Raw genomic sequence first — 26,306 nt, 5'->3', positions numbered from 1 at the left:
GGTATCAGCCAGAAAAAGAATTTTCCCCAGCCAGTTTTAAGTGTCCACGTTTCATTTTTTTGTGTCACTATTGGACACACACCCATTTGAGATCTAGAGAGCATGCAGGAACATGCACTCGTGTTTTAGTATCTGACACTCTGGCTCTTGCCAGTATTTTCTCCTTGAACTCCAAGTGGCTGTTACAAAAGCCAAGCGGATGATCTTTTTGCTTAGAAGGTGAAATCGTATCTGTGAAATTTACCTCCGTAGCATAAAGTGTGTGCTTGCAGCCCAGTACTCACTCCTTAATAACCTGCAGTCAGGGCATTAGAGTGCAGTAAACATTCCAGGCATCACTCTCCCTCCAGACTATTTATGGTTCTATGCTATCAGATGCCAGGAGGCTGGATATTTGGACCAGAAATTAGAAGACAAAGACAGCTCCTATATCATTTTGATAAGATCCATGCCTGGAGGATCATGACCCCACCACCACTAAGCCTGCTGTCCCTGTGGGTTGTCAGCCCTTCTGTGCTTACTTAACACTGGCCTATCCTGTCAAGATGTTAAGCACAGTCCGAATACAGAGACACAAATCATAATTTAAGTTATGGATTTAGAAAAAAAACCTCTTGCTTTTTGCTGCACATAGAGCAGGGGTGGGCAAACTTCTTGGCCTCAGGGCAACCCACATCGGGTTTCGGAAATTGTATGGAGGGCCGGTTAGGGGACGCTGTGCCTCCCCAAACAGCCAGGCGTGGCCCGGCCAACGCCCCCTATCCAACCCACCCCCTGCTTCTCGCCCCCTGACCACCCCCGACCCCCTGCCCCTGACTGCCCCCCCGCCACCGCATCCAACCTCTCCTCTCATTCTTGACTGCCCCCTGGGACCTCTGCCCCATTCAACCACCCTTTCTCCCTGACCGCCCCTGGAATCACTGCCCCTGCCACCCCATTCAACCTCCCCACCCCTTCCTGACTGCCCCCATGTTCCCCGCCCTCTGACTGCCCCGACCCCTATCCACACCCCCGCCCCCTGACCACCACCCTGAACTCCCCTGTCCTCTCTCCAACCCCCCCGCTCCCTGCCCCCTTACCGCACTGCCTGGAGCACTGGTGGCTGGCGACGCTACAGCTGCGCTGCCCAGAGCACCAGGATAGGCAGACGTGCTGCCCGGCTGGCACCAGCCACGCCACCGCACAGCACAGAGCACTGGGTTGGACTGCGGCTCTGCAGCTGTGCTGCCCCAAGAGCCCACAGCCCACCACCCAGAGCATTGCGGCGGAGGGGGAACTGCATGGGAGGGGCCGGGGGCTAGCCGCCTGGGCCAGGAGCTCAGGGGCTGGGCAGGAGGGTCCCACGGGCCAGATGTGGCACACGGGCCATAGTTTGCTCATCTCTGACATAGAGCATAATCCAAAGATAATGAAAAAGATTCCCATTGATTCCGTGGACTTTGGATCAGGTCCATATTACACAAAAATGCAATCAAATGAAAAAAAAATCATATATTGAATACAGCTACATATACAAATACAGGGCCAGATGTCGAGTATCTGACATTTCAATTGATTTTAAGCACTGTTAATCAGTTATCTTGATTTGGCCCACAAATTGTAGTTCCTATACATACAGAAGAGTGGTGTATATGACTGAATAGGAAACAAAACAAGGAGCTAGATTTAAGGGGGAAAAAAACCTTTCCTGGTATATGGAAAACAATTATTTAAATACAGCTCTAATCATTGTGGCATCTCAGTGCAAAAGCCAAACCTCTAAGTTTAGTGCTGTTGCAGCAGTACGAGCTAAACTGACATTCCTTTCCGAAAATTTATACAAAGACTTGCATCTCAAGCATGGTATGCACTTAGTTTTGTCAACGTTCTTGATTGTTCTTTATAGCATTGGCTGCCAGAACCTTGATATCTATGGTTGTGTTAGCACTTAATTTTTTAAGCTGCTAAAAGTAATTAAAAAAAAAAAAAGGTTTAGTGACTTTAAATGTTCTTGGTTTTTTTTACCTGTAGAATTGAAAAATAGTTTGGATATGGGAAAAAAAAGTGAAATTTAGTAGGTGATAGTGTTAAAATGGCAGATTTTTACACATACCAGCAAGTAAATTTTAAATTATCTAAGTATTTTAGAAGATTTACTTCATAGGAGGATTACAAATAATATGTTTTAAATGGGAATTTTCAAGGTGATCTAACAGTACATTTTAGTTATTGCAAAGTATAGAGCATGTAAATCTTGTTTCAAATATTCTTTTTAATTACCTATTTATATACTGCAGTGCAAACACACCAGAAGTATTTTTGCAAGATCTGTTAAGTCAATTATATGTATTGGAAAAGGCTTTCCATAATTTACTCTTGGAAAAACTGTTAAATGTGCCATATCTATTGATAGATTGCAACCACTGAACTGAAAACATAAATTAGTAGAGGAAGAGAAATTCAAAGCAAATTCTGACATTCTATCTGTATTTCATTGCTAGCTGGCTGCTGGCATATCAGACTAATGTGTTATATGCAATGTGTGGGCATAACTGGATGATCTGGGAACAGGCTCAACTGCAACTTTGAAAGTGACAGAACAGGACTACTTTCTAGAAATAATGTTTGTCCATTATAAAATAATTAATCATGATCAAATCTAGTGACATCAGAGGACTGATCAGCCTCTGGCTTTCCTGATGCAAAATGGTGCTTACAAAACTGTATGTTATCTGCAGCTGTGCAGTCTTTTGAAATACATGTAGAATCTGCCTAGTGCCCAGACTGACTTTCAGCACAATCACTGAGGGCCTGATGCAAAGCCCATAGGAGTCAACAGGAGTCTTCCTAGGGTTAAGTCTACACTGTAGCTGGGAGTGAGCCTCCCATCCCAGGTAGACAGTTTTGAACTAGAGCCGCTCCAGCTAGTGCGCTAAAATAAAAGTGTGGACATTGCTTTCAGGCTGCAGCTCGGGCACTCAAACTCATCTGAGGCTCACTCCCAGCAGCAGTGTAGACATATCCTTAGTGATTTCAATGGGCTTTGAATCAGGCCCTTAAGCAAAGATTTTCCTTTTTCCATTTTATGCACTGCATGGTCTTAATTTTCTGCAAAACAGGAAGAAGTATTCCTCTTGGAGGGCTTGCTCATGTCTATTCCATTCTAGGTGTGTGCGCACCCACGTGCACAGTCATCGGAGGTTTTTGCCTTAGCAGTATCTGTAGGGTCAGCTATAGCGCCCCCTTGAGTGCCGCGCTCATGTATTGGTATATGAGGCACCGCCAGCCCTACGTCCTCTCAGTTCCTCCTTACCGCTGTGACGGTTGGTCGGAGCGCCTTGTCTCGAATCGCACTGCAGAAAAGTCTGGCATTAACTGTATTTTTTTCTGACTCCTAGGTTACTGTAAGTGGGGAGGAATGGCACTATATAGCCACACAAGGACCTTTGCCACACACATGCCATGACTTCTGGCAGATGGTGTGGGAACAGGGGGTGAATGTTATAGCCATGGTCACAGCTGAAGAGGTATGTAAAATTACGTAGAACAATTCGTTCTGAATGTGAGCAGCTCTATCCTTGTCGCTGCTTCCCATTCCAATAATGTTATTCTTTAGCAGCCCTTTTATTTTCTCCTTTTATTCCCCTTGAACACTTTTCTGGGGATAATCTGCTGTGACCTTGTCTTTTATAGCGCTCTAGTATTTAGCTTGTCATTTACTAAAATAAAAAACCACCACCACCAAGCTTCAGTTCAGTTGTAAGACTTTGGTTTGCCAAACAAAGCAAAAATGTTTCCATTGGAATGAGAACCCTGAACTGCTCTTGGTTAAAACGACATTTATTCCCAGTGTATCCAAGGCCAGTTCTGCATTCCGTCATTCTTATCGCTGAAAAGAGACCAGAAGCTGCTGTTGTTCCTGGAGAAGTGTCCATTTAAAAAAAAAAACAAACTTTTTTATTGCTATGCCAAGCAAAACAGTTATTTTTATTGGAATCCAAGAACTGTGTGCTATGTTATAAAAACTGGCACACGTTGCTAACTAACACTACATCCAGCTTTGAACCCTGCTGCCTTATCAGAACATAGGAATTAAAATGCCACATTAGCCCAGCGTTCTGTCTAGTCCACTTTCACATCTCTGACATGAACCAGTACCAGATTGGCAGAGGTTAGAGAGACAAATCCTCTTCATGGACAGTTATGAAATAACCTGCCTATGGGGAAGTTTCTTCCTCACCTGTTGCAATCAAAAGTTGACGTATGCCCTGAATGATGAGAGTTTTTCCCTTAGATTTTTTTTTTGAAGTCTCTTTAATGCAGGCCCACTGACAGCAATTCCAAATCCCTCACTTCCGGGACTGACCACTGTGGCCAATCGTGCTGGCCCGAAGCACGGGGCCCACAGCGGTCGCACATGCCTAGGAGCCCTGTGGCCTGTCTGGATGACTTTTAAATCACCCGAGCCCCTGGGCAATTGCCCCCTTTCTCCACCCTGTCAGCGGACCTGCTTTAATGTAACTGTGGATGTTCTCATTATCCATATAAAATGTTCAAGCCTTGAGCCTTCTCAACCCTTGGACTAAATGATATTTTTTTTCTGGCATTGAGGTTCCATTCATTTAATGCCATTCAGTTTCTTGGGAAGCCCCTTGTTCTTCTCTTATGAGAGAAGATAAAAAGGAGTACCGAGTTTAGCGGCACAAGTGGTTCTGTTTGTGAGAATTATAATCATGCCACTACAAGAAGAATCATTTTAATTTTGTTTTTTTGCGGTTCAGGAAGGAGGAAGAAGCAAGAGTCATCGCTACTGGCCTAAACTGGGCTCTAAGCACAGCTCAGCCACTTATGGAAAGTTTAAGGTGACAACTAAGTTCCGCACGGATTCTGGATGCTATGCTACTACGGGGCTGAAGGTCAAGCATCTTTTGTCTGGGCAGGAGAGGACAGTGTGGCACTTGCAATATACTGACTGGCCTGATCATGGTTGTCCAGAAGAAGTCCAAGGCTTTTTATGTAAGTTTCCTTAATTAATGCACACTTTTATGGTCAATGAACATTTTTAAGACCCAAGGGAGCATTGCACACGTTGTAGCTTCTGTCAGCCAAACTCAATGCACGTGCCAGGGGCTCCTGGCTTCCCTCCTTTCCAGCCCAAAAGCTCCCTGTGTGCTATCCTCCTGTCCCCCTGTATTTCAGGGGCTCCCTGTGACTTCCCCCCTTCTCCCTACTGCCAGTGGCTTTGTGTGCTCCTTTCGCCCTTCACCCCCATCTCAGGGTTTGTGTGCCCTTCTCATTCCAGAGCCCCCCATTCCTTCCCTCAAGGCAGGCACTCTGTCTGCACACACCCCCTCATATTTCCCCTTTCCTCCCATGCTAGGGGCTGTCTTCAGTAATCTTAACTCCCTACCTGCCCAGGAGGTGTTTTAATTATCGGACTGTACATAGTTAAAGTGTGGGAGGTTTGGGTGAGAGGCAAAATTCTCAACCATTGTACTGACTTTTATTAATTCAGTACTGTTCCTTACTACTTTATTACTAATAAACGCTTAATATGCCAGTAATAGTAATGCTACCGTAATGACCCTAAGGAATGCACACCCCTTTTATTTAACTTTACAACTGGAGGGAAGAATATGCAAATAGAATTTTCAGCTTTGCCAAGGAAGTGACTCAGGGTATTATGGGTTAGTAATGGAGTTTTCACCCACCACTTTAAGTTGGGCTACTCTATTTCTCATTGTATTTCCAAGCTTTTTATTTATTTATTTTTAAAAGGACGGTCTTCCAACATTCAACCGCAGCAATTGGGAAGTTGTAAAAATTGAAACCTAGCTGTTCATAGATACAGCTGGCCATGGAGGTCATGATTCTCCACTGCCGTACACCTAGTGGAATCACTTCCACTTGTGCAAAGTAGGTGTAAAATGCCACCTTTCTGATTTTGATTGCACAGGTGGGAAGGACTGCACAGGGTGCACTATAATGGTGAATTAGGCCCAGAGACTTCATTTCTGTGGTTCATACAATTCCTGCTGGAATAACCTTGGGAAAGACCCATACCCAGGTCAGAACCTGAGTGTCCTGGTTTGCATTGTGTTTACCCATCCAGCTGAGCCACTGGGCTATCTGAAATGTTTATACTTTAATAAGGAAAAAGCCACTGTTTTGGAGAGCATTAGAGCTAGACGAAAGGACTCTCAGAGATCCTTACACTTCACAGTTGTGATGACAGGAAAGCCACAGAGAACTGTGTCCAAAAAAAAGTCCTAATACCTGCTGAAAAACAAACAAAAAAGTCGAGACCTGGTTGACATTCTCACTCATTCTACAAGGGAAGGAAAGAAAAGGGCAGATGGATGCTCACTTCCCATCCGCTACTGGCTTTGGCAGGCGGTGGTTTCAAGGGGACTTAGCTGTTGTTTTTGATCCCAGCCTGTTAATAGCAGGAATTGCTGTAAGTAATGTCTAGAATCATCTGCTTTGGGGAGCTGGGGATTTGCAGAGGGGAAAACAGAATTGAATTTTTTAAAAAGAACTATTTAATTTAAGGGACCAAACTCTCGAGTAATAATTGACACGCAGCTGGTACTTGCTGGATTCAGTGCTGTTCAGGACACAGTGGCCAAATAATTAGTGTCTTGTAGGAACTGTAAATTATTGTCACTTAAAAAGAAAACTGACTTTCTCATCAATTTTTCAACTTTTATGTGAAGCCATATAGGATTTTACAGCATAATTTGCATTTCATCTTACAGCCTATTTGGAGGAGATACAGTCGGTACGTCGCCATACCAACAGCGTGTTGGATGCCAGCAACAATTGCAACCCACCAATCGTGGTTCACTGCAGTGCAGGTGTAGGGAGGACAGGGGTGGTTATCCTAACAGAACTGATGATTGGCTGCTTGGAACATAACGAAGTAAGTAAACTTCCCCCTTAATAATTGCTTTTCCCTTAGCTGGTCCATTGAGTAATTTACTACATTTGTGTTTGGGGAAACTAGTCATAAAATATCATCCATCTCATTGCATTAGTGTACCCAGACACAGTGAGCCGAGATTTGTCACTAGCTTCCATATGTACCTTGACTATTTTGTAGGTATTGTTTGTTTTTATTTTTATGATTTTAACAGAGCACTGCTGAGATAGGACACTGGCCCCAAAGAGTTTACAATCTAAATTAAGATGGGTCTGTACCTGTCTCAATTAATCAATCTGGAGGCAGAACTGTGTAAAAGAGCAGATTGAGAGCCACGGGAAAAGTGTGCTGGTTCCAAACTGCTTTGGACTATTGATTTAGTTCTCTAGCTTCTGTCTTTAGTGTCCTCCCTCCCTCCCTCGCTCACATTTACTGTCTTTGGCTTCTAGACTGGAACAAAGCTCAGCTGCGACTCAAAAATAACAGGGAAAAACAGGTTGATGGGGCCATAGCCAGTATTCTGAGACCTATTACACAGGCTGGCACTCTGTTAGACTATCAACAACAGAAAAGTTACAGTATGTAACTACTTGGTGTTCTGCTGTGTTCCCTGTCATTGGGGAACAGTGCAGCAAAAACACTACGTCCTGAAGAAAAATATGATGTTGGTGTACAGTGCCAACCTCAGGAAAACAGCTATTGAAATGAAGGGGCTTCCTTCATCGAGTGAACTGCGGGAAGACTTGAATCCCTTGTGCTGGATCCAGCCTGCGGGCCCTAGTTTGCTGACACCTGTACGATAGCAATCAGCATAGTCAGATCCCAGTATACCTGAATCTAGCACTGACCTGGCACTCTACCGTGAACCAGTGATCCTTGCCGCAATGCCCCTTATGTGAGAAAGATGTTTGTAGTGTGGAAGGCAAAGCTAGTAATTTTTTCAATTCTGTTATCTTACTAAATATCACCTTTACGAAGCATTATTAATCTCTTGTTGACAGATACACTGTGGTGGGTTTTGAATCCAAAGATCCCCCATTCCTGAATAAAGTGGTTAACTAAGCTCTCCTGAGATAGGTCGGGGGCTGACCTGTTGTACATCCTTGTAAGGCTGACTATAAATATAGAAGTTAGATGTGTGCAATGGGCTTAGTGTTACACACACACACACACAAAATAGCTCTGAGATGAATCAAAGCCTGACCCATGTGGTGATGACACAGAAAGTGACTGATCACCAGATGTTATTGGCCCAGTAGAAATCAACAAACTGTCAAAATGCTGAGACTGGAACTTGGGTTGTGCAGGCCCAAACTGGTTTGCTGCCCCCCTCCCTTTTTTTTTTTTTTTTTTAGGTCTTGTCGTTGTTCAGGCAAGTTCTGACATGGCTTGGCTCAACATGACCTAACCGCTTTTCTAGCCATCACATTCCATGCTGAGGCATTCTGTGGTTTAGCAGTGTAAACCCAAACCAGGAGCTTATGCTCTCATCTACACAGATTTGAAACTAAAATGAAAATACTCATCACAATTTCTATCCTCCTTGGTACTTATGTGCCATCTATAACTACTATCCGGCTAGGGTTGCCAACCCTCCAGGATTGTCATGTGATGAAACCTCCAGGAATACATCTAACCCAAACTGGCATCCCGTCTCCTGTAACAGCTCATTTGTGGAATGGCATAAAGATAGCTCCACTTTTAAAGTTGTGATCAATGGTGTTCCCTGTGAACTGCACGGCTGTGCAGCAGTCTTGTATATATGGTGCAGGTCAGGCACCGCCGCTCTCATCTTCTCTGTGGTGGCTCCAGCAGGGATGTGGTGTAGTCCTTTAAGAACCTGTTCTGCTCGCCCCGCCCCACCCATGACAGAACTTGTGCAGGCGCGCTGGTGTGGGAGTGGAAGCGCCTCTGATCTCAGCGACACATTGGCTGGGAGGAGGCGGTGGCAGCTCTGGGGTGCCCCTGGTGCAGGAGCTTAGGTGAGGGGCCTGATTGGGCTCTGCAGTGTACTCACACATGCACCCATGCACGCACACAATGCCCTCTTTGCACACCTCCCACCACACGCACAGCCCCCCTCCACACACCCGCACAAACCTCCCATACACATCCCCCACTTCAAGTGTAAGCTTGCCTAAGGACAAAAATATACCGTCCAGTGGAGTTTGTAACCTGCTCAGTACAAAACAAACACACACATTTAGAGGGAACATTGGTGATCATGTCAGTTTGGGCTTATTTAATTAAAACTAGGGGCCTCGGTCGTTTTACATAAATACACAGAAATGTATATGAGAAAGTGAAACACTTACTAGAAACAATTCCCATAATGCATGGAAACCACACTAGTTTCCTAACACAGAAAGCCTCTGGTGGCTAAAGGCGGAACCAATTATATCCCTGTCCCTTTGCCCTGACCTCATTCTCATAATGCTGCTAACTTCAGCCAAAAGATTTTTAGTTCGTTCCAACTTGTGCTTCTGGAATGAAAAGCATAGTGTAGCATTGCTGTAGAGAGTCATGGGTTTTCCTCTTTCGGCATGTAAGAGACAACACACAGCTGTTGTTCCAGGAACCTGGAACAGGGTCCATAGTAATGTGGAGGTTGAATGCAAACCTCTTGGCTGTTGTCTTCTTGAGGGTTCTTGCTAGTTTTATTCCCAAAATCATCCACATTCCACCCAAACTTGATTGCCCTCCCCCCTTTGTTAATGAAAATAGTTTACATCAGAAATAATGAACCTGAGGTTATGGAAAAAAATACTTACACCAAATGAATGAATTTCTCGGTGCTTTAAGTTTCCTGCAGGAATAGTATTTTGGTCCCTCAATTTGGGCCTTGGTAGTTTTGAGTGCTATAGCTCAATGATTTTTGAACTACTCCTCACATACCTGTTCTAACAAGTTACCCATGTTGTTTTTTCTTCTTTTGCTCTCTCAATGCAGGCAATAAAATGCTAATACTTCATATATTTTCCAGTGAATTCTAATGCTTCATCTTGCAAGCCTCTCTATGTTTCACACAATCTGGTTTATGTCCTGGCTTTGATGATTAAAGAAGGTCAGAGCTTCTCTGTCAAGTGTCGAGTTTCTGGGTCTTGTGGACATTGCCAGTGACTTTCCTCTTTTTTGGCGAGGAACTGAGTGGCCTGAAACGAGGGAGCAATAACTGCATCATACTCTCATGATATATTTGCTAATCCTTCTGTTCGGCCAGGGACCCAATGTTGTTTGGACTCTTGGTTGCTTCCCATGATTTGTAGAACCTTAATGTCCTTGCTCTATAAGTAAAACTGACCATGAATCACAGTGCAAATGGCTACCATGCCTGCATGCACAGTGGATGGCAGAGGGGAGTTGACCCAAGAAATTAAATCTTGATTATTGAAATTCTCCATTTTCCCAGCATATGACTTGTCAGGTAACATGACCCAATTGGTTAATTTTGGACAAGCTGAGTGTGGCTATATTTAACAAGAAGCGTAGGATTTTAAGAGATTGCTCAGTTTCCTCAATAACCTTTCACTACACACTCAATCAGTGGTACCAAGTGTTCAGTGTTAAACCCATTGAAGTTAATGTTAAAATTACCACTGACTTCAGCGGAAGCAGGATTGGAACCTTGGTATCCTTTCATAGTGTGTATAATATCTATGTATATTCCTTGCTATAATGTGGAAGGTAAGGCCAAAACTATAAATGAGTTATCTTTGTTCTTTCCTTACATTTAGTCAAAGGAGGGTTCTGGTGATGTTGGATTTGATTAACACACAGCCTCACATTTTTGTCACCTTCACTTTCCAGAAAGTGGATGTTCCGGTGATGCTGAGACACCTACGGGAGCAGAGAATGTTCATGATTCAGACCATCGCTCAGTACAAATTTGTCTATCGTGTGCTCATCCAGTTCCTACAAAACTCTAGACTCATTTAATCTCCTTAGAAATCCCAGATGCAGTATTGTGGATTGGACTGAACCTTATTGGCAAGACAGACACATTCCTTTGACCATGTGTCTATTATCATGGTGTGCAAATATTGCACGTGCTCAAGTTGCCTCAAAAGTAAGGAGTCCTTGTTCTTCCGTAGAGAGTACCACAAATTATTTTGTACAAGGTAATTTATTTTTCATGGAATAACTTCTGAATTTCTTGAACTTGTAAAACATGTGGTGAGGTTTGAATTGACATAACTGATCTGCGTTGCCAAATGTCCATAGGGAAGGTGATCCTCTCCAGGGGTGTTCTGTTGACCTGTATTCTGTTATATGGTTTATGAAACGAACAGGTCTTCAGGGAATGGCATTTTTCCAGTAAGAACATTTTAGAGCCAATTTTGTGGCTTTCACCATGAAAACAAGACCTGCTAAAAGCCAGAGCCCATTAAGACTCTGTAATGGGCTGGATCTGATGATAAAGATAGAGAAGATACAATGCAGAGAACCCAAAACATGCATCCATAAATGAATGAATGGATGGAAGCATTACAAAGTAAGCAGTAGGGTATTTCAGGCAGGAAAGCTGGGTGTGTGGCAGTACCTCTTGGCTTGAAGTGGTTTCCATCATATACAGCGTTTAGTTTTGTTCAATGGTTCTCAGCACCCCCACTATAAAAATTGTTCCAACGCCACTATAATCAGGTGTACAGAGACCTCAGACGTTCAAAATTTGGCAAGAATTACCATTGCAGCTTAATATTTGACAAGAAGCCATATTACACCTTTGTTAATATCCACCAGCCTTTGATCCCTTCCTAGATAAAGAGCTGTAATATTCTTGCTAGGGCCCTGAACCCAACCACGTTGTAGTCAGTGGGAGTCTTTCCATCAACCTTAGTGGGCTTTGGGTTGAGCAATAGAAAAAGTCAGCCAATTGCAGCCCAGAAAATAGAAGTCAGACATTATGTTCTCACAAATGACTAACCCTTTCATTGTTGTCACAAGGCCAAATCCCACTCACCTTATTCAGGCAAGGAATGTCATTAAGGTCTAGACATCTCATCTCCAATGGGAGAGTTTTGTTTTCGGCACAAATCGTTCTCAGTCACTTAGATGGTTTACGTTCTAGCCCTTCGTACAGTGCCATAGTGATCTGTGCTCTCTGACCTATATCCCTGTATTCTGTTTACTATCCTGGCTGCTGCTGCCAAAATAGTGAGCTGAAGTTTTTAGCTTACAGACTGCTCCTGCCCCCGATTCTTTCCCAGTCAATGTCTCGCAGTTTGACCATATCACACCCCAGCCCCTCTGGCACTGGCAAGCTTTATTTCTTAGCTTTCATTCCTCCACCCGGCCCCCTGCATTAAATTGCAGAGGCCATTTGCCCACTCAGGTTACCATTTTTATCCCAGGTCTCTTTGTATCCTTTCTCTCCTTTTATTTATATTGCAGTAGCCACTGAAGGCCCCAGTCTACTACATCACATAAGGAGAGAGAATCCCTGCCCCAAAGTTTTACAATCTGAATAGACAAGGCAGACAAATGGGGAGAGAAAGGAAGTGTTGTTATCCCCATTATACAAGTGATGAGGCGAGGTACTGCTACTTTAAGTGACTTACCCAAGGTCACACATGAAGTCTGTGGCAGGAGACGTGGGTTCCATTCGTGGCTCTAAATCCCAGGCCAGAACCTTAACCACGCAGACCATCGCTTTCCTCTTTTCCCTCCGCCTTTCCTTGATACTGGCTGACTGTTCCACATCCTTTGTGCAAGTTCCCTCCTCTAGGTCATTAATTTATTTCACTGAAGCCACGTGTTCACTGTGGATGACTTTGTCCAAAAGTGATAGCTGCTGCACTTGTTTAAAAAAAAAAATGTAATTAACAGTATAGCTGGGTGGCACTGACTCGTGAAAAACCAAAGCCACCAGATCTTAGAAAACTTGGTACAATGGGTCAAATTCAAATCCAGTGTAATGTACTAAGCTCAGTGGAACTGCATTTGCTTTCATCAGCTCTCAGTTTTAGCCCCATATGACTGACAGCCCTGCAGTGTTCACGATGCACCCCCACGGCAACCCCCAGAAGCCAGGGGCAGGAGTCCACTTGTGTACATCACCCTGCAAGGCCCAAGCAGGCTTTGCTTGAAATACCAGAAAACATTAAAGAATCCAGGCATAAATGTGGTTTCAGTCAAGGGTTTGCTTTGGATGTGTGCTAGCGACGCTCTATTACAACACTTGTGAAAGAAATGGATGGAAGAGCATTTTGAGTCTGGTATAGTCACTTGGCAGTACTTTTGATGGGGCGGTTTTCTGTTAGTTTTGAGCAGAAAAAAGGAAGCTTAACTTTAAAAAGTCTGCTCAGGCCTTTGCTATTACCTGACTGAGCTTGTACAATGTATAAATCAGGGCCAAATTCCCCCCTCCCTCCAAATGAGACAATTTACTGCTGTCATCTGTGTTTTATTTGCTTTCTCCTGGCTAGCCATGACCCATTAGATAGCTTCCACCTGTCGTACTCTAGAAACAATCTAAACTGGATGGGTACCTAGTGACTGTACGTGGGTTTAGAGCCATACTCCCTAACCCCTAATCTGGAAACACCCACTGTAGTCCAGCAAGCAGAGCCTGCAGTGTGTCAACTTTATAGGAGAGCCAGGATTAGGGGGAAACATTGCACTCAGTATGGTCACCCCCAGCTGCTGCTTTTCCAGAACTTGTCTTCCGGACTTTGGCAGCCAAATGTAAGCTCTTCTGTTTGTTCTGATTAAAGCTGTTTGCAAAGGCCAGGTAATGGTTTTAAACAAATGGTTAAAGGCTCACTCCTACAAGGTTCTGAGTGCCCTCAACTTCAGTTGGGAGTTGAGGACACTCAAACCAGATCCTCAAAGGTATTTTAGATACTTAACTCACATTAGGCACCTAAATAAATACCTTTGAGGCTCTGGGTCTGAGCGCCTTACAGATGTTGTCTATGCTGGTAGCTTGGCATTTACAATAACATACTAGGGTGAAGGCATAATGGTGAGAAAAGAAAAGAGAGGTTTCAGTTTCAAGCCACCAAAGGATGGTTAGGAAAAAAAAATATAGACCTAGTTAAACTATCTTGATATTATGTTTAAGAATCAGCTGCTTCTTCAGTCATCTTTAGTTTTCCTCTAATGCCTTCTGCCAGTGCCAACATCTCCCTTGTTAAATTAGCAGCAACCATTTAAAGTCTTTTCAGTGGCATCTGTATGGTAATTGCACAGAGATGCTTTATATCTGGGAATCAGGCCAAGGAATAAACCTTGAAGCAAAGTGTATTAAATTAGTTATCTCGTTATAGCTTTTTGAATAATTTCCTAATGATGAATTAAGTTTGAACTCAGCGCTGTCAAGTTCCATTGCTCCATTTGGATTTGAAAGGTAGAAAATCAGAAGGGAAAATAATTTGTTCCTAGGTCGTATTAGTCAGGTATCTTGGCTGAAATGTATATGACTACTGCTACTTTGGCTCTTCTGTAAGCACAGGGAAAAAAAGTTATGAGAAAGCATAAATAGCTGTGTTAAAAAGGAAGAAAATTCAGCACCATTGTCATTACATGGCTCTTCGTAGTGCAAAGGCACATTATAGGTTTCTTAAAAAAATAAAATTAATTACAAAATGGCACCAAAAGCCTTTCAACATTAGCAATAGGTGCCTATTAATGAGCCAGCTAGATGGTCACATAACAACCACTTTCAGTCAGCTACTAACAGTAGCTGGAATCCAAAGTGACTCACTCTTTCCCTTTTATTGAAAGCTTGGTAATTTTAGACTTTTCCTTTTGTCTGACTTCAGTGTATTTTTCCTGCTAGATTTTATCTGGACTAGATCAGCTAGCATCTGAGATGAACTGAGATGGTGTACGTCTCCAGAGCTTCCTCTCTAGTACCATTTGTAACTGTAACTTCATGCCAGGGTTTTACAGTTGAGAGAGGTGAATCTACTCCATATTGTAGAGGGAAAAACAATCTTCTGATGCTGAAGGACTGCAGCTTTATCACACCCCGGTTCTTTGGAACGTATTTTCTTCACCTTAAGGGAAGGACAGGAATAAGCATTTTCTATCCAATTTCATTTGTTACAATAGAAATGAAAGGATGGGACTTAAAGGAACAATATCTTTTCATTTCTTTCTCACAGTTTTAGCATCTGAGTCTTTTAAAAGGAAAAGGAGAATGAAAACCCTAGTTATATTTGTGGTTTTCATGCTGTATTCACATCAAAGCCTGGGCAATGGGTAGTTTGCAAGAAACCACTTTTAAAGCACCAACTCCCACAAATTGAACTGCACAGCTACTTGAAGCAGTTCTGAAAACTAACTCCAAATAGACTTCTTCCAACTCTTGCCAGTTTCTATCCGACACATTCACCCATGTTGTATCCCTGTTGATGTCTTATGCTCCTTCATCTACTTCATAAAAGGGAATTTTAAGTAGATCAATAAGCCTGCATTCATTTTTTCTAGATAAACAATAACATTTTAACAGCCATAACTTTTGTGATTTAATATTAAACATGTTGAACTGCTAATAGTTAACATTGACCCCAAATTCCATAGTACCCAAGTCCCCAGCTCATGGGTAGAGTTCATGCTCTCAACTATATATAGGTCAGGGATGGGAAAAATGGCTTTGCTAAATTTAGAATTCACTCATAAATAGTTTGATCAGAACTTACGGAGTTCTGAAGTTTGCATTCCACCGCACTTTGCGGCGCAGAAGGGATGGAGCTCTGCCCAGTGCCTGAAGTTCATCTGCTCTGTCCCTGGCTGCCTCAATTGACCTGCCACAACACGCCATGCCAGCAGCTGGGTGCTGTCTCTGCAGGAACCCTAAACATGAGGGTTTCCTCTGATGATTTGAAGGTACTGGCTGCAGAATTTGGGGCCATTTTGCCATGCATATAAATGGGAAATGGGCATGTGACCAGGCACAAGTAGGGTAGGGCAGGGTGAGACTCTGCATGCAGGAATACCCAGCTTCACAGTCTGATACAATGCTCTCTAGTGGGCTGGAAATTGAGTTACATCCCCTTGGGCACTGAATGGGGTTTCAGAGTTAATGGAATATAGTCTTCAGGCTTTCATACTAAACCTGATGTAACTTTGTATTGTAGGTGGTATGAATACATTCACTTCACTCACATTAACAGTGGTCAGATGTTGCTTGATTTGTTTTGGATTGAGAGGATAGCAGGCTGTAGTTATTCTTTCACTAATTTCACCTGCTCACATTACTAATGCAGTCCAGACATTTAAACCAAATTCATTGAAGGACACTTCTGCCCCAATAGCTGTGGCTTATTTATCTGTTGTCCCAGCTCCAAGTATCAGTATTTATAGAATTAAAAATATTCTGGATTTAGAAGCTGGAGGCTTTAGGGTAAATTCTTTTAGGAAGTTTTGTTTAACTTTTGTTTTAATGTCAACTGTTATTTACCAGACAATGTGTGTGTCAAAAATAAGTATTTATATTCATCCAATTCTTCCAGCAAATAAAACCATAACATGCTCTACCTGAAACCACTATGAAATTCCCTAGCCTATCCATGCATTTGCCAGTTGATCAGTATTTCATTGTATACAAAGGTTAGCCTTTCTGCATCTGATGCATATGCAACTCTCATTGTGCGCTTTACAGGCACAAGAAATGCAGGACTGTCCACCTTGGCAGCAAATGGAAATTTAGCAATATACCAGCAGCCCTAATTGAACAATCCCAGCACCATTTCGAAATAGGGGAAATAAAACTAACATTTCTAAAAACAAATAAACTCTTTAAAATTTGCAATTTATTTTAATGTCAATATTCACCTATCTAGGGCCTCAGTTCAGCACTCCTTATACAGGTAAGCGTCCTAATCAGCTCAGGAGGACTGGTACCTGAGTGAAATGGAGAGGAATTGATTAGAATTTAATCACTGCAGTTTTTCTTGCAAAGATCCATTCTCTTGCTGCTATTTTTTAAAACAAATCAACAAAACTAGAAGCATTTTGTAAATGGGATAATTGGCCTGTTGAGGTTGCTCCTTATAGAAGACATTTTCCCCACTAGTAAAATATCTTATTGTTGATATTTTTCAAAGGAAAAAAGTTTACACATGTATAATTGTGTGGGACATATGTTACATGTTAAATTAGTTTTACATCACTGGATGTTCTATTTTACTTCAGTATTTCAATGCTTGCTTTTGTATTTGTTCTGTAACTCTGTACATTACAGTTAAGTCCAAGACAATGGTTTAACAATTTCTCAGCCTCATAGTATGTATACATTTTGTAGACAATTGAGGTCAATTTCCACACCCCTTTTAATTCAAGATGAATGGCATACTCATTTTATACTATTGAAAGTCCTAAAAAAACTATGCATGCTATTTTATATTTTAATGTATATTATTCATATCAGTACATAAGCTTATGCTTATCAGTTTTATCTTGTGTATAAAACTGATTACTTTTGACAGTATTTTTGCACTGTTTCTCTTCTCTTTATAAAAAGAACTATTCAGCATTAGATGACTGCAATAACTTTTTTACATCTTTCACTGCCTTGTGTAAATAGTTTCCTATATGCCTTTTCGGATGTGAGACTCATGACTCACTAAGCTTTTTTGTAAAAGATTGTTTATCCTTTGTATTCATAGTATGCAATAAACTTTTTTTTCCTCCCTAAGGAAATTCACTTGTTTTTCTTCCTGTCTAGCTTAAGGTTTTAAACTTGCACCTTTCGCTGCAGTATTTGAGCCCCTCCAATGTTTGTTAGGTTGGTACAGCAAAGGCCTTAGTGCACTTCATAGAATTTTCTACTCTTCTTCCTTCCGTGACACTGCTGCTTGGGGCAGGATTATAAACATTGGTAGTGGTTGTCAACATCATTCCAGTTATGGTGAGAAAGCGCTATCAAAGAGAGGTACTGTAGCAGTTCCTGGAAGTGGTCACACTGCATTAGTCTAATCTTCTCATGCTCAGAGTCAAGAACAGCGGAGAGGGGAGGCAGAGTATCAGCCTGCATTGTGTGTGTCACTTTGTGGATTTTTCTGTCAATTAAGGCAGCTTATATCGATCTAACTTTAAGCATCTACACTAAGGGTATGGCTACACTGGCGATTTGCAGCGCTGGAAAGCCTCCACCAGCGCTGCAATTAGTAAGTGGCCACACCTGCAGGGCACTTCCAGCGCTGCAACTCCCTGGCTGCAGCGCTGGCCGTACACCTCACTCGGCATGGGGAATAAGGATTCCAGCGCTGGTGCTGCAGCGCTGGTCATCAAGTGTGGCCACACACCAGCACTGTGATTGGCCTCCAGGGAATAAGGTGTATCCCAGAATGCTTTTATAAATTACTCTCTTTGTTTTGTTATGCAGCCTCTCTTTGTTTTGTTGTGATCGGAGCTCCGTTCTGTACCTGGCTGTAAACAATCAAATGAGAGGCATGCAGGGAGAGTGAATGAAACAGAACAGAGCCGATCGGAGCTCCGTTTGAACTGCTTATCTATAAAAACAAACACTGATCACAGCAAACAGGAGCTATCTGTACCTGGCTGTGAACGATCAAATGAGAGGCAGGGGAAACAGTGTTGGATGCAGGCTGTTAGGGTTCGCAAACATTTTGTGATTTTTCCAATCTCTCTCTTCCCCGCTCCCTGTCACAGTACACCACAGGGAGTGAGTGAAACAGGGGGGAGTCCGTGTTGGAGGCAGGCTGTTTGCAATTAGAGTTAAGACTAAGGGCTCATGAACATTTTGTGATTTTTCCAATCCAGGAAGCTAACACACAGTGTTGGCTCCAAAAATCCATTCTCTCTATCTTCCCCGCTCCCTGTCACAGTACACCACCCTCCACCCCCCTCTTTTGAAAAGCACGCTGGTGCACTTGAATGCTGGGATAGCTGCCCATAATGCAGCACTCCCAACAGTGCTGCAAATGCTCCAAATGTGGCCACACACCAGCGCTGGTAGCTGTGAGTGTGGCCACACACCAGCGCTGCTCCTACACAGCTGGATGACCAGCGCTGCAAACCGTAAGTGTAGCCATACCCTGAAATGTAGCTCCTACTGACTTAACTCCACCTCTTTGGTTGACAGTCTCAATGTAGCACTTAGGTTGATATAGCTGCAGGTGCTGTATTGCTTACATCAACAGTTAAATCCGTGCAGGTGCTCCTGGTGAGGACATGCACCACTGACACAAGGAGTGTAGTATGGATATGCAAAAGTAATTTAATTACTGCGGTGGTTGTAAGCTGATTAACTTACGCAGACTTAATTTTGTCATGTAGACTTTCAGAAAGGACTTGAAAAACGTGGTGTGGTTAGTCCTTCCTGGACAGGAGAAACAAGCCTGCTTACACAGGGTGGAAAATGAAGGCAGGTAATCGGCCCTGGAACTGAGGGGAAACTGAGGCAGGAGCTAGCCTGAAGCCAGATTGGGTAGGTGGGGTGCTGCTACACAATTACCATCTCCGATTTCTCATGCCCGCTCTGCAAGCTGTAAAAATGGTACAGTATGTTTATGTAATTTAACTCCACACCTGATTGACTTTAAATGTGTAATTAAGAGGGAAAGGGAGCCTCCTGGCTTCTTAAAGACAACCAACCAATCCCCCTCTGTCCAGCCTCATTTAAAAACAAACCCCGAGTTTCAATTTGAGCTTCTTTTGGATTCTTCTGGAGGTGGGGAAAGGGGTGCAAGTTGGTCTCCAACTCAACAACTAACAGACAGGGATGTTCTGGCTCCTCTGGTGGCAGCTCCCTGTGATCTGCTGGAGGCAAAAGGGCTTCTCTAACAAGGCAAGGCGTGTCCGCTTCAGACCAGCTCACTTTAACCCCAGCCAGTGTCCCTGTTACAGGCTCCCTGAAGCCAGGTACTCCCCAGCCTAAGATGGTCTTGAAGGCAGGGTTCTAAAATCACTAAGGGATAATAGCAGCAATTTATGGCACCTTCCCTTATGGGTTCAGCATGAAGGCAAATCCAACTTCAGCACCCTCCAAACCCATGGAACTGAAACCTTAGCCCCTGGCCTATGCTAGGTTAAACCCTGTGACAAAGGGGGTACTCCAGCTTATGCCCTTGCGTGGACAAAGGCTTATATATGCTACCTCTGTAGAAGCTGCTACTGTGCCTACAAACACTCGGAGTTAAAGTACATTGGGGGGGAGCCTACAACAATTCAGCACAAGTGCACTGAGCCAGGATCATCAAGCTCCCTTAAGCTCAATGTTTTTGAAATGGAATAAAATTGGTAGGAATAGACATTTTCAAGCTCCTAAAGAAAAGTACTAGAAACAATGGATATAGGAAAAGTAGCTGCTTTAAATTTCTAATTCTTCAGAGAGTAAGAGAAAGTTTGTCACAAAATTAACGCAAGCACAAAGCAAACAAGTAGGGCCATGACAATGTACCACTTTTATTTACTTTACACAGCTAACACATTACAATTTGTAGAGGAAAAAAATTGGTCTTCTGCACATGAGCTGTCGAAGGCATGACCTGGATGAAACCACGACATTTCCTTTCTTAAAAAAGCATTTGAGAATTTGCAAAGGTTAAAGATGTTTTGCATAAGCCTTAGAGAATGCAAGATGCAAGGCCCAAGTGCACAACATGTGTGTCATGCCACTTACATTACAGAAGTGCTTCATAAGACAGCACTTTTCAAAGCACTCTTGTAGGTTTGGTAGCAAGGCTTTTAAATAAAGGTAGAGGGACTGCATAGATTCAGAGGCTCAGTGGTCCTTGAATTCGTTTTTGATCTCTGAAATGTATGGATGATCTTTTCCGTGTGCTACTTCCATAATAGCAATTGCCTGTGAAAGGAAAAAATATTCACATAATTGATTCATAGTTAGCATTAGGCTAGAAGTATTCTCCTCAGGGGTATGGAACAGTGACACCTCTAGCTATTAGCCCTTTAAAGTTATCTACTCCATAGGAAACCATATGAATTTCATTTTATAGAATGTTTTACATTCATACAGCACTTTTCATCCTGAAGGATCTCAAAGCATTTTTCAAAACTAAGTACATACAGCGCCACTGGAAATGCTGCCAACTCTAAGATTGAAAGCTGCAAGCTAGGGAATAGAGTAGGGCAGGGGTTCTCAAACTTCACTGCACCGCCACCTCCTTCTGACAACAAAAATTACTACATGCCCCCAGGAGGGGGGACTGTAGCTTGAGCCCTGCCACCCTGGATGGGGGGGCCCCAAGCCCCACCACTACAGGCAGAGAGGGCAGCCAAAGCCCAAGGGCTTCATCCCTGGGCAGGGGACCTAATACTTGAGCCCCACCACACCAGCCCTGGAGACCCCATTAAAATGGGGTTGTGACCCACTTTGGGGTCCCAACCCACAGTCTGAGAACTGCTGGAGTAGAGAATATTTTGACAGCTGTTCCAGACCAATGAGTTCAACTCCTCTCCTATACCCATGGTAAATTGCCTGGAACCCAATTTATCTATCTCAGCAAGTCAAAAGGGCTTCAGTGAACATAATGTGATCAGATGTTTCAAGCCTGATGCCTTAGACCACTAAGCCACTCTCACCAGCACATAATCAAGTAATCACACACACATCAGAAAGGAAAATAGTGCTGAGACTTAAGCATTTGTGCTGCAATAAGATGTAGAGGCTCTACTCAGGGTTGGGGTCTATTGTAAAAGGTGATCTACACTCTTCATCTGAAGACACACTGTACCCCCAGGAGTTTAAAATCTAAAACTGGGGGTAGACAAAACCAATTGGTGCTATTGACAGTGTCAAAAGTGCTTTCTCATGTGTGTATTACCCCAATAGAAAAATTGGGTTTTAAAGTGAGAATTGAGGGAGACTATCCATCTGTCAAAGAGCAGCAGAAAAATAAGTAGCCTTAGGTGCAATAATGAGGACAGAGAACAAAGTGAGACCCGAGGAATGGAGTGCATAGATATGTGGGTGGAAATAGTCAGTGGAGAGTTTAAGACCAAACTTTGCCAAGGACAGAAGCCACCATGGAGCCAACAGTTTTCAACAAAATCTAAAGACAGGGCCATCTTCTTGGATTTGACCACTGCTTATGACATGGTTTGGCACACAGGTCTTCTGTGTAAACTCTCTCGAGTTGCCCTGCCTTGTGTGGTCAAAGTAGTAAAGCTCTTCCTCAAAAACAGGTGGTTCAGAGGCCGCATGGGTGATGGTTGCTGTTCCTGGAAGTGTCAGATTGGTGGACTTCCTCAAGATTCCGTTCTTTCACTAATACTGTTCAATACGTACATCGATGACTTGCCAGCAACACTCTCACACAAGTTTATCTGTGTTGATGACATCGGCCACAGCTATCACGCTCAATCCTCCTCAGAAATTAACATGGTCCTAAATGAGAATATGAAGCTCATGGCAGACTACTGTAGTCTGACACCTGCATCCAAGTTTTTCTGGTTTCTATCACATTTCATCTACATAACGCAAGCCCATGCCATGAGTTAAATATTTTCTTAAATATCCAACACCTGCAGCACAACCCAAACCCTGTTTGCCTCAGCATGACACTGGATAGGTCATTGATGTACCACAACCACTTGAAGACAGCAGCCAAAGTTAGCCCTCGGAACAACTTGCTCAGAAAACTGGCCAGCTCAACCTGGGGTGTGAGTGTCCAGACGCTTAGAACATCAGCCCTTGCCCTCTGCTATTCAACAGTAGAGTACTGTGTTCCTGCCTGGTGTTGCTTGTTTCACACGAGGCTGGTCGATGTAGAGCTTAAATCTATGTGCATCGTTACTGGGACTTTACGTGCAACTCTGTTGCCATAGCTGCCAAGACTTAGTAACATAACACCACCTCACATTCACTGTGGGGGGGCCTCCATGATGCTCCCGCCCAAGATCAGTGAGAACAGCAACTTGCCTCTGTACTCAGACCTCTTCAACCACCTTCAACTCTTCACATGTCTTATAGATGCCCTTTCTGGTCACTTATGCCACCACAGGATGACTGTGGAATCTGCTTGGCATAACAAGTGGGCAGTGATGACGGTCATTAATCATGCTCTTGTTACTAACCCAACCACCTGCCCACCAGGTTTTGACCAAGGCACCTGTGGGCATTCCTGAACTGGTTTTGAACAGGACTGGGCAATTGTGCGGCCAATCTTTTCAAATAGGGTTTCTGTAATGACCCACGATGTAGATGTGGTCAGCTTCAGACTGTTGCATATCTTTGATGAGTGCCACTGACTTACTTTGACCGCAGGTTCCCAGTTCTTCACCGAGCTGGTGACAACGCTATCAAATGGCTGGGCACACTATGCATAGTTTGAGAGACCATGGAGTAAGAGCTCACAACATCTTAGAACCCATTTTACCAAGGGAATATTGACTAGGATTATCCCCTACTGTTAGCTTTAGAAGATTTAACTTCCATGTGAATAGCAACAATGACCCGTGCTTTCCCATCTCACTCAAAGGATGAACTCTACAGATCCTGTCTGAGCGATTTCTAAAGAGATATGAGAAGACAATTGTTTTGTTTTCTAATAAGCCTCAAGATGCAGCACCAGTATCTGGGATGCTTTTGCGGGTGTGTTCAAGTGTTCCTGGAGGCTATTTTTGGAAATGAGACTTTAGAAAAATATTTATGTTGGGAAACTGACTGCCAACAGATTTACCTGCACTGTTTGTATTCTGACCAACATTAAATTGTTTAAAAAATACATTTAAAATATGTAATTTATGCAGGCTCTTGTAGGCTGGAGGTCTGCTTTAATACTGGCTCAAGTCTGTCTTACCTAAAAAAGCCTCTACAAAAATCAGGGAATTCCAGACCAAAGTAACAAAAAATCACTGAGGTTAAGGAAACCAAAAGGGTATTTACTTGTATCAAAGAGGCTACACATCCAAAAACAACAGGTGAAAGAAAGGATCATGAAACACAGTACAGATTAGTAATGGGAGGAGAAGAATCAAATAGAAATGTGAGGGGTTTGCTATCACAGCACAATATAATCTATCATATGCATTAAAAATTCAACCCACCAAATGAAACAATCTGCCTGTGTCCTATTCCAGAATGAGTGAGAGCCAGAAACATGTTCAGTTTTTGAACAACTTAACAATATATGAACCATAGAAATAAAGTATGTGATGCTTCAAGGACCAGGAATTGGGGGGTGGGGGGAGTGTGGATGGAAGGAAGAGACATAGCTCCTTCAACAAGCAAGTAAATGAAATGCAACTGCACCTACAGTTACTTCTCTAGCTGAAGTGGAACTCTGACTCAATGAAGGGAATATGACATACATACTATTTTGATTCTGAAGTATTAAAGTTAATAGTGAAAAGATCAGGAAAGACCTGCTTTGCATAACAGACAGTGAAATGATGCAACAGCAGTTGCATTACATCTTTATAACAAACACACGCTGAATTAAGGAAAGCATGAAAATCAAGTAACTAAATACAAGACATGGTAAGTTTTCTAGCAAGTCATTCATTGGTTAAGAAATGGTAACACTTCAACGAGCACATGCCTAGCTAAAATTGCTATAGTTACTGGGTAAGGGTGGAAATACCTTTTTTAGAGCTTTTACTCCAGCAGTTGTGTTTTCAAGTCCCATATAAAGCCTCCCTAACTTCAGCCACATGGAGGCAACGTTCAGGGAGTATAACGGATAATGCTTACTGCGAAAGAAAAACTTGGCATAATCAGATCCTGCAAAAAGTTTCCACAGTATTTCCCCACAACCCCTCTCCCTGGCTCTAGGTGTGAGAAGCTGGCTCATTCTCCCTGCTCATTCAATCCTTGCACTCTCTGCTGTGGCTGCCATGAGTCAGTATCTATTGTTTGTGGGATGAGGACGCAACTGAGAATTGGACTGAGATCACAACATTCATTTCACCCACCCCAGGCCTCTGAACAGCCACCAAGTGGCAGTGACTTGCGGTCACTGCATTTAATCTGGCCCACTAAAAGGGTGAAAAGCTCTGTACCATTACCAATTCCCTGAGCCACCCCGCCCCTAAGCACTAAGGATTCTTCTTATTCCAAAGGCACACTGTCAGCACTGCGTGTCTGGGGGTGACTGAGGGGGTGTACTGAACAAGTCTTTGGAATGCAGCTCTGGAGTTGCAGCAAAGTAAACTTCAAACTGCAGGAGCTGGGTTCAGCAGCTGACCTGGAATGCCAGGCTCCGAGCCAGTGGAAGCTGGGCAAGTCACAAGGATGATAAATACTATTCAGCCCCCGGAGAGAAAGCGAGTGAGCCAGCACAATCACAGCTCCCTGCCAGCTGATCTATGACTTTACACTGGCATCCAAAGGGAGAGGTTCACTTGCACTCCCTCAGCTGGAGAGCAAATTACACCTTTAGATGAGAATTTCCTGGGGAGACTTGTGGCGGGGTCAGACCCATGTGTAATGTACTGGCTGTCACAAACGAGGGACGCATGGCCCAGAAAAGAAACCGAACAAGGGAGATTCTTTGGTTTCCTCTCAAAGGTAACATCTGGGTGGCTCTTGCTGTGCTGCACTGCCCTGTCCCTGTGCAAGAGCCCTGAGTTTGCACATTCTCTCAGGCTCTTGCTCCAAGGGAGAGGTAGCCAAGACCATCAAGGACTTGACAAGCTCAGTCTGAGAATCAGGAGGAGCAGAGTTCAAGCTCCCTCTGCTGCCCAGTCCATTCAATGGGAAAAGAGCCTTGTAGCCATTTTCCACAGGGGGTGATGAATGAAGTGAACCAACAGGACGACTGGAATCTCTATTAATATGCAAGGGCCAGGATATTAACTACAGTATTCAGACAGGGTTAAGATTAAAAAATTAGTCTCAGGCAAACGATCAATACAATATTAGAGATGAACACATGTTACAGTAACTAAGCAAGATTAGTACAGCCACCAATCTAAGGAAAGACAGCTGGGGGTGTAAACAGGTCCTGCAATTCTGTGGCAGGAATTTGCAAAAAGCCAAGTATTGTTAATATCTTGGCCCTATTCAGATCAAGTAAACACTATCTGAATCTGGACCTGCATCTCATTCTAAACAGGCCATGAACATTCACTACTGTACAGTGCATCTATATAGAAGGTGCAATCAGATTAGTGATGCCTGCCCCTATGTTTTGTTTAAACATGTGTTCAACTTACTGCAATATGTAATTAAAAATAAAAGCTCCTAAGTTTACCTGTATGGTTTGATAATTTTTTCCCCATAGCGCAATGCACCATCCCAGTCTTGCATGTACAGACAGACTCCCATGGCCTGATACATCATATGCAGCATATAAACATTACTGTCTTCAAACACGGAGCCCATCTTGTCCAGACTAAGCTCACAAACCTCCAGTAATTCACTAGGAGGTACAGTGGAGTCAAGGAACACATTAAATGAGTGGTTTCCAACTACATACCTGTGTTATACGGCTTGAGGATACCCACGTTATGGTTGTCCAGTAAAGAATGGTTT

General features: G+C 43.2%; 2 protein-coding genes across 3 annotated transcripts in view; one reads left to right on the top strand and one right to left on the bottom strand.

Annotated features, from left to right (window-relative positions):
* PTPN14 (protein tyrosine phosphatase non-receptor type 14) overlaps nucleotides 1-17,539 on the top strand; it is a 197,183-nt gene extending 179,644 nt beyond the window's left edge. Inside the window, exons 16-20 of the mRNA XM_045010243.1 lie at nucleotides 3,378-3,506; nucleotides 4,761-4,995; nucleotides 6,738-6,901; nucleotides 10,709-11,019; nucleotides 14,682-17,539. Of these exons, the coding sequence (XP_044866178.1) occupies nucleotides 3,378-3,506; nucleotides 4,761-4,995; nucleotides 6,738-6,901; nucleotides 10,709-10,837 (657 nt within the window). The 3' untranslated portion in view covers nucleotides 10,838-11,019; nucleotides 14,682-17,539. The remainder of the gene's footprint in view (nucleotides 1-3,377; nucleotides 3,507-4,760; nucleotides 4,996-6,737; nucleotides 6,902-10,708; nucleotides 11,020-14,681) is intronic.
* Nucleotides 17,540-20,255: 2,716 nt separating this feature from the next.
* Nucleotides 20,256-26,306, bottom strand: part of SMYD2 (SET and MYND domain containing 2) — a 65,308-nt gene continuing 59,257 nt past the window's right edge. For both annotated transcript variants that reach the window (XM_045009982.1, XM_045009981.1), the window contains exons 10-12: nucleotides 26,026-26,200; nucleotides 24,415-24,523; nucleotides 20,256-20,675 (exon numbers count right to left, since the gene is read on the bottom strand). In XM_045009982.1, coding sequence (XP_044865917.1) covers nucleotides 20,595-20,675; nucleotides 24,415-24,523; nucleotides 26,026-26,200 — 365 coding nt within the window. In that variant the 3' untranslated portion in view covers nucleotides 20,256-20,594. The remainder of the gene's footprint in view (nucleotides 20,676-24,414; nucleotides 24,524-26,025; nucleotides 26,201-26,306) is intronic.

This window comes from Mauremys mutica, chromosome 3 (assembly GCF_020497125.1).
Source record: "Mauremys mutica isolate MM-2020 ecotype Southern chromosome 3, ASM2049712v1, whole genome shotgun sequence".
Lineage (NCBI taxonomy): Eukaryota > Metazoa > Chordata > Testudines > Geoemydidae > Mauremys > Mauremys mutica.
The sequence above is the reverse complement of the archived record's forward strand: the minus strand, read 5'-3'. Positions and strand labels throughout refer to the sequence as shown.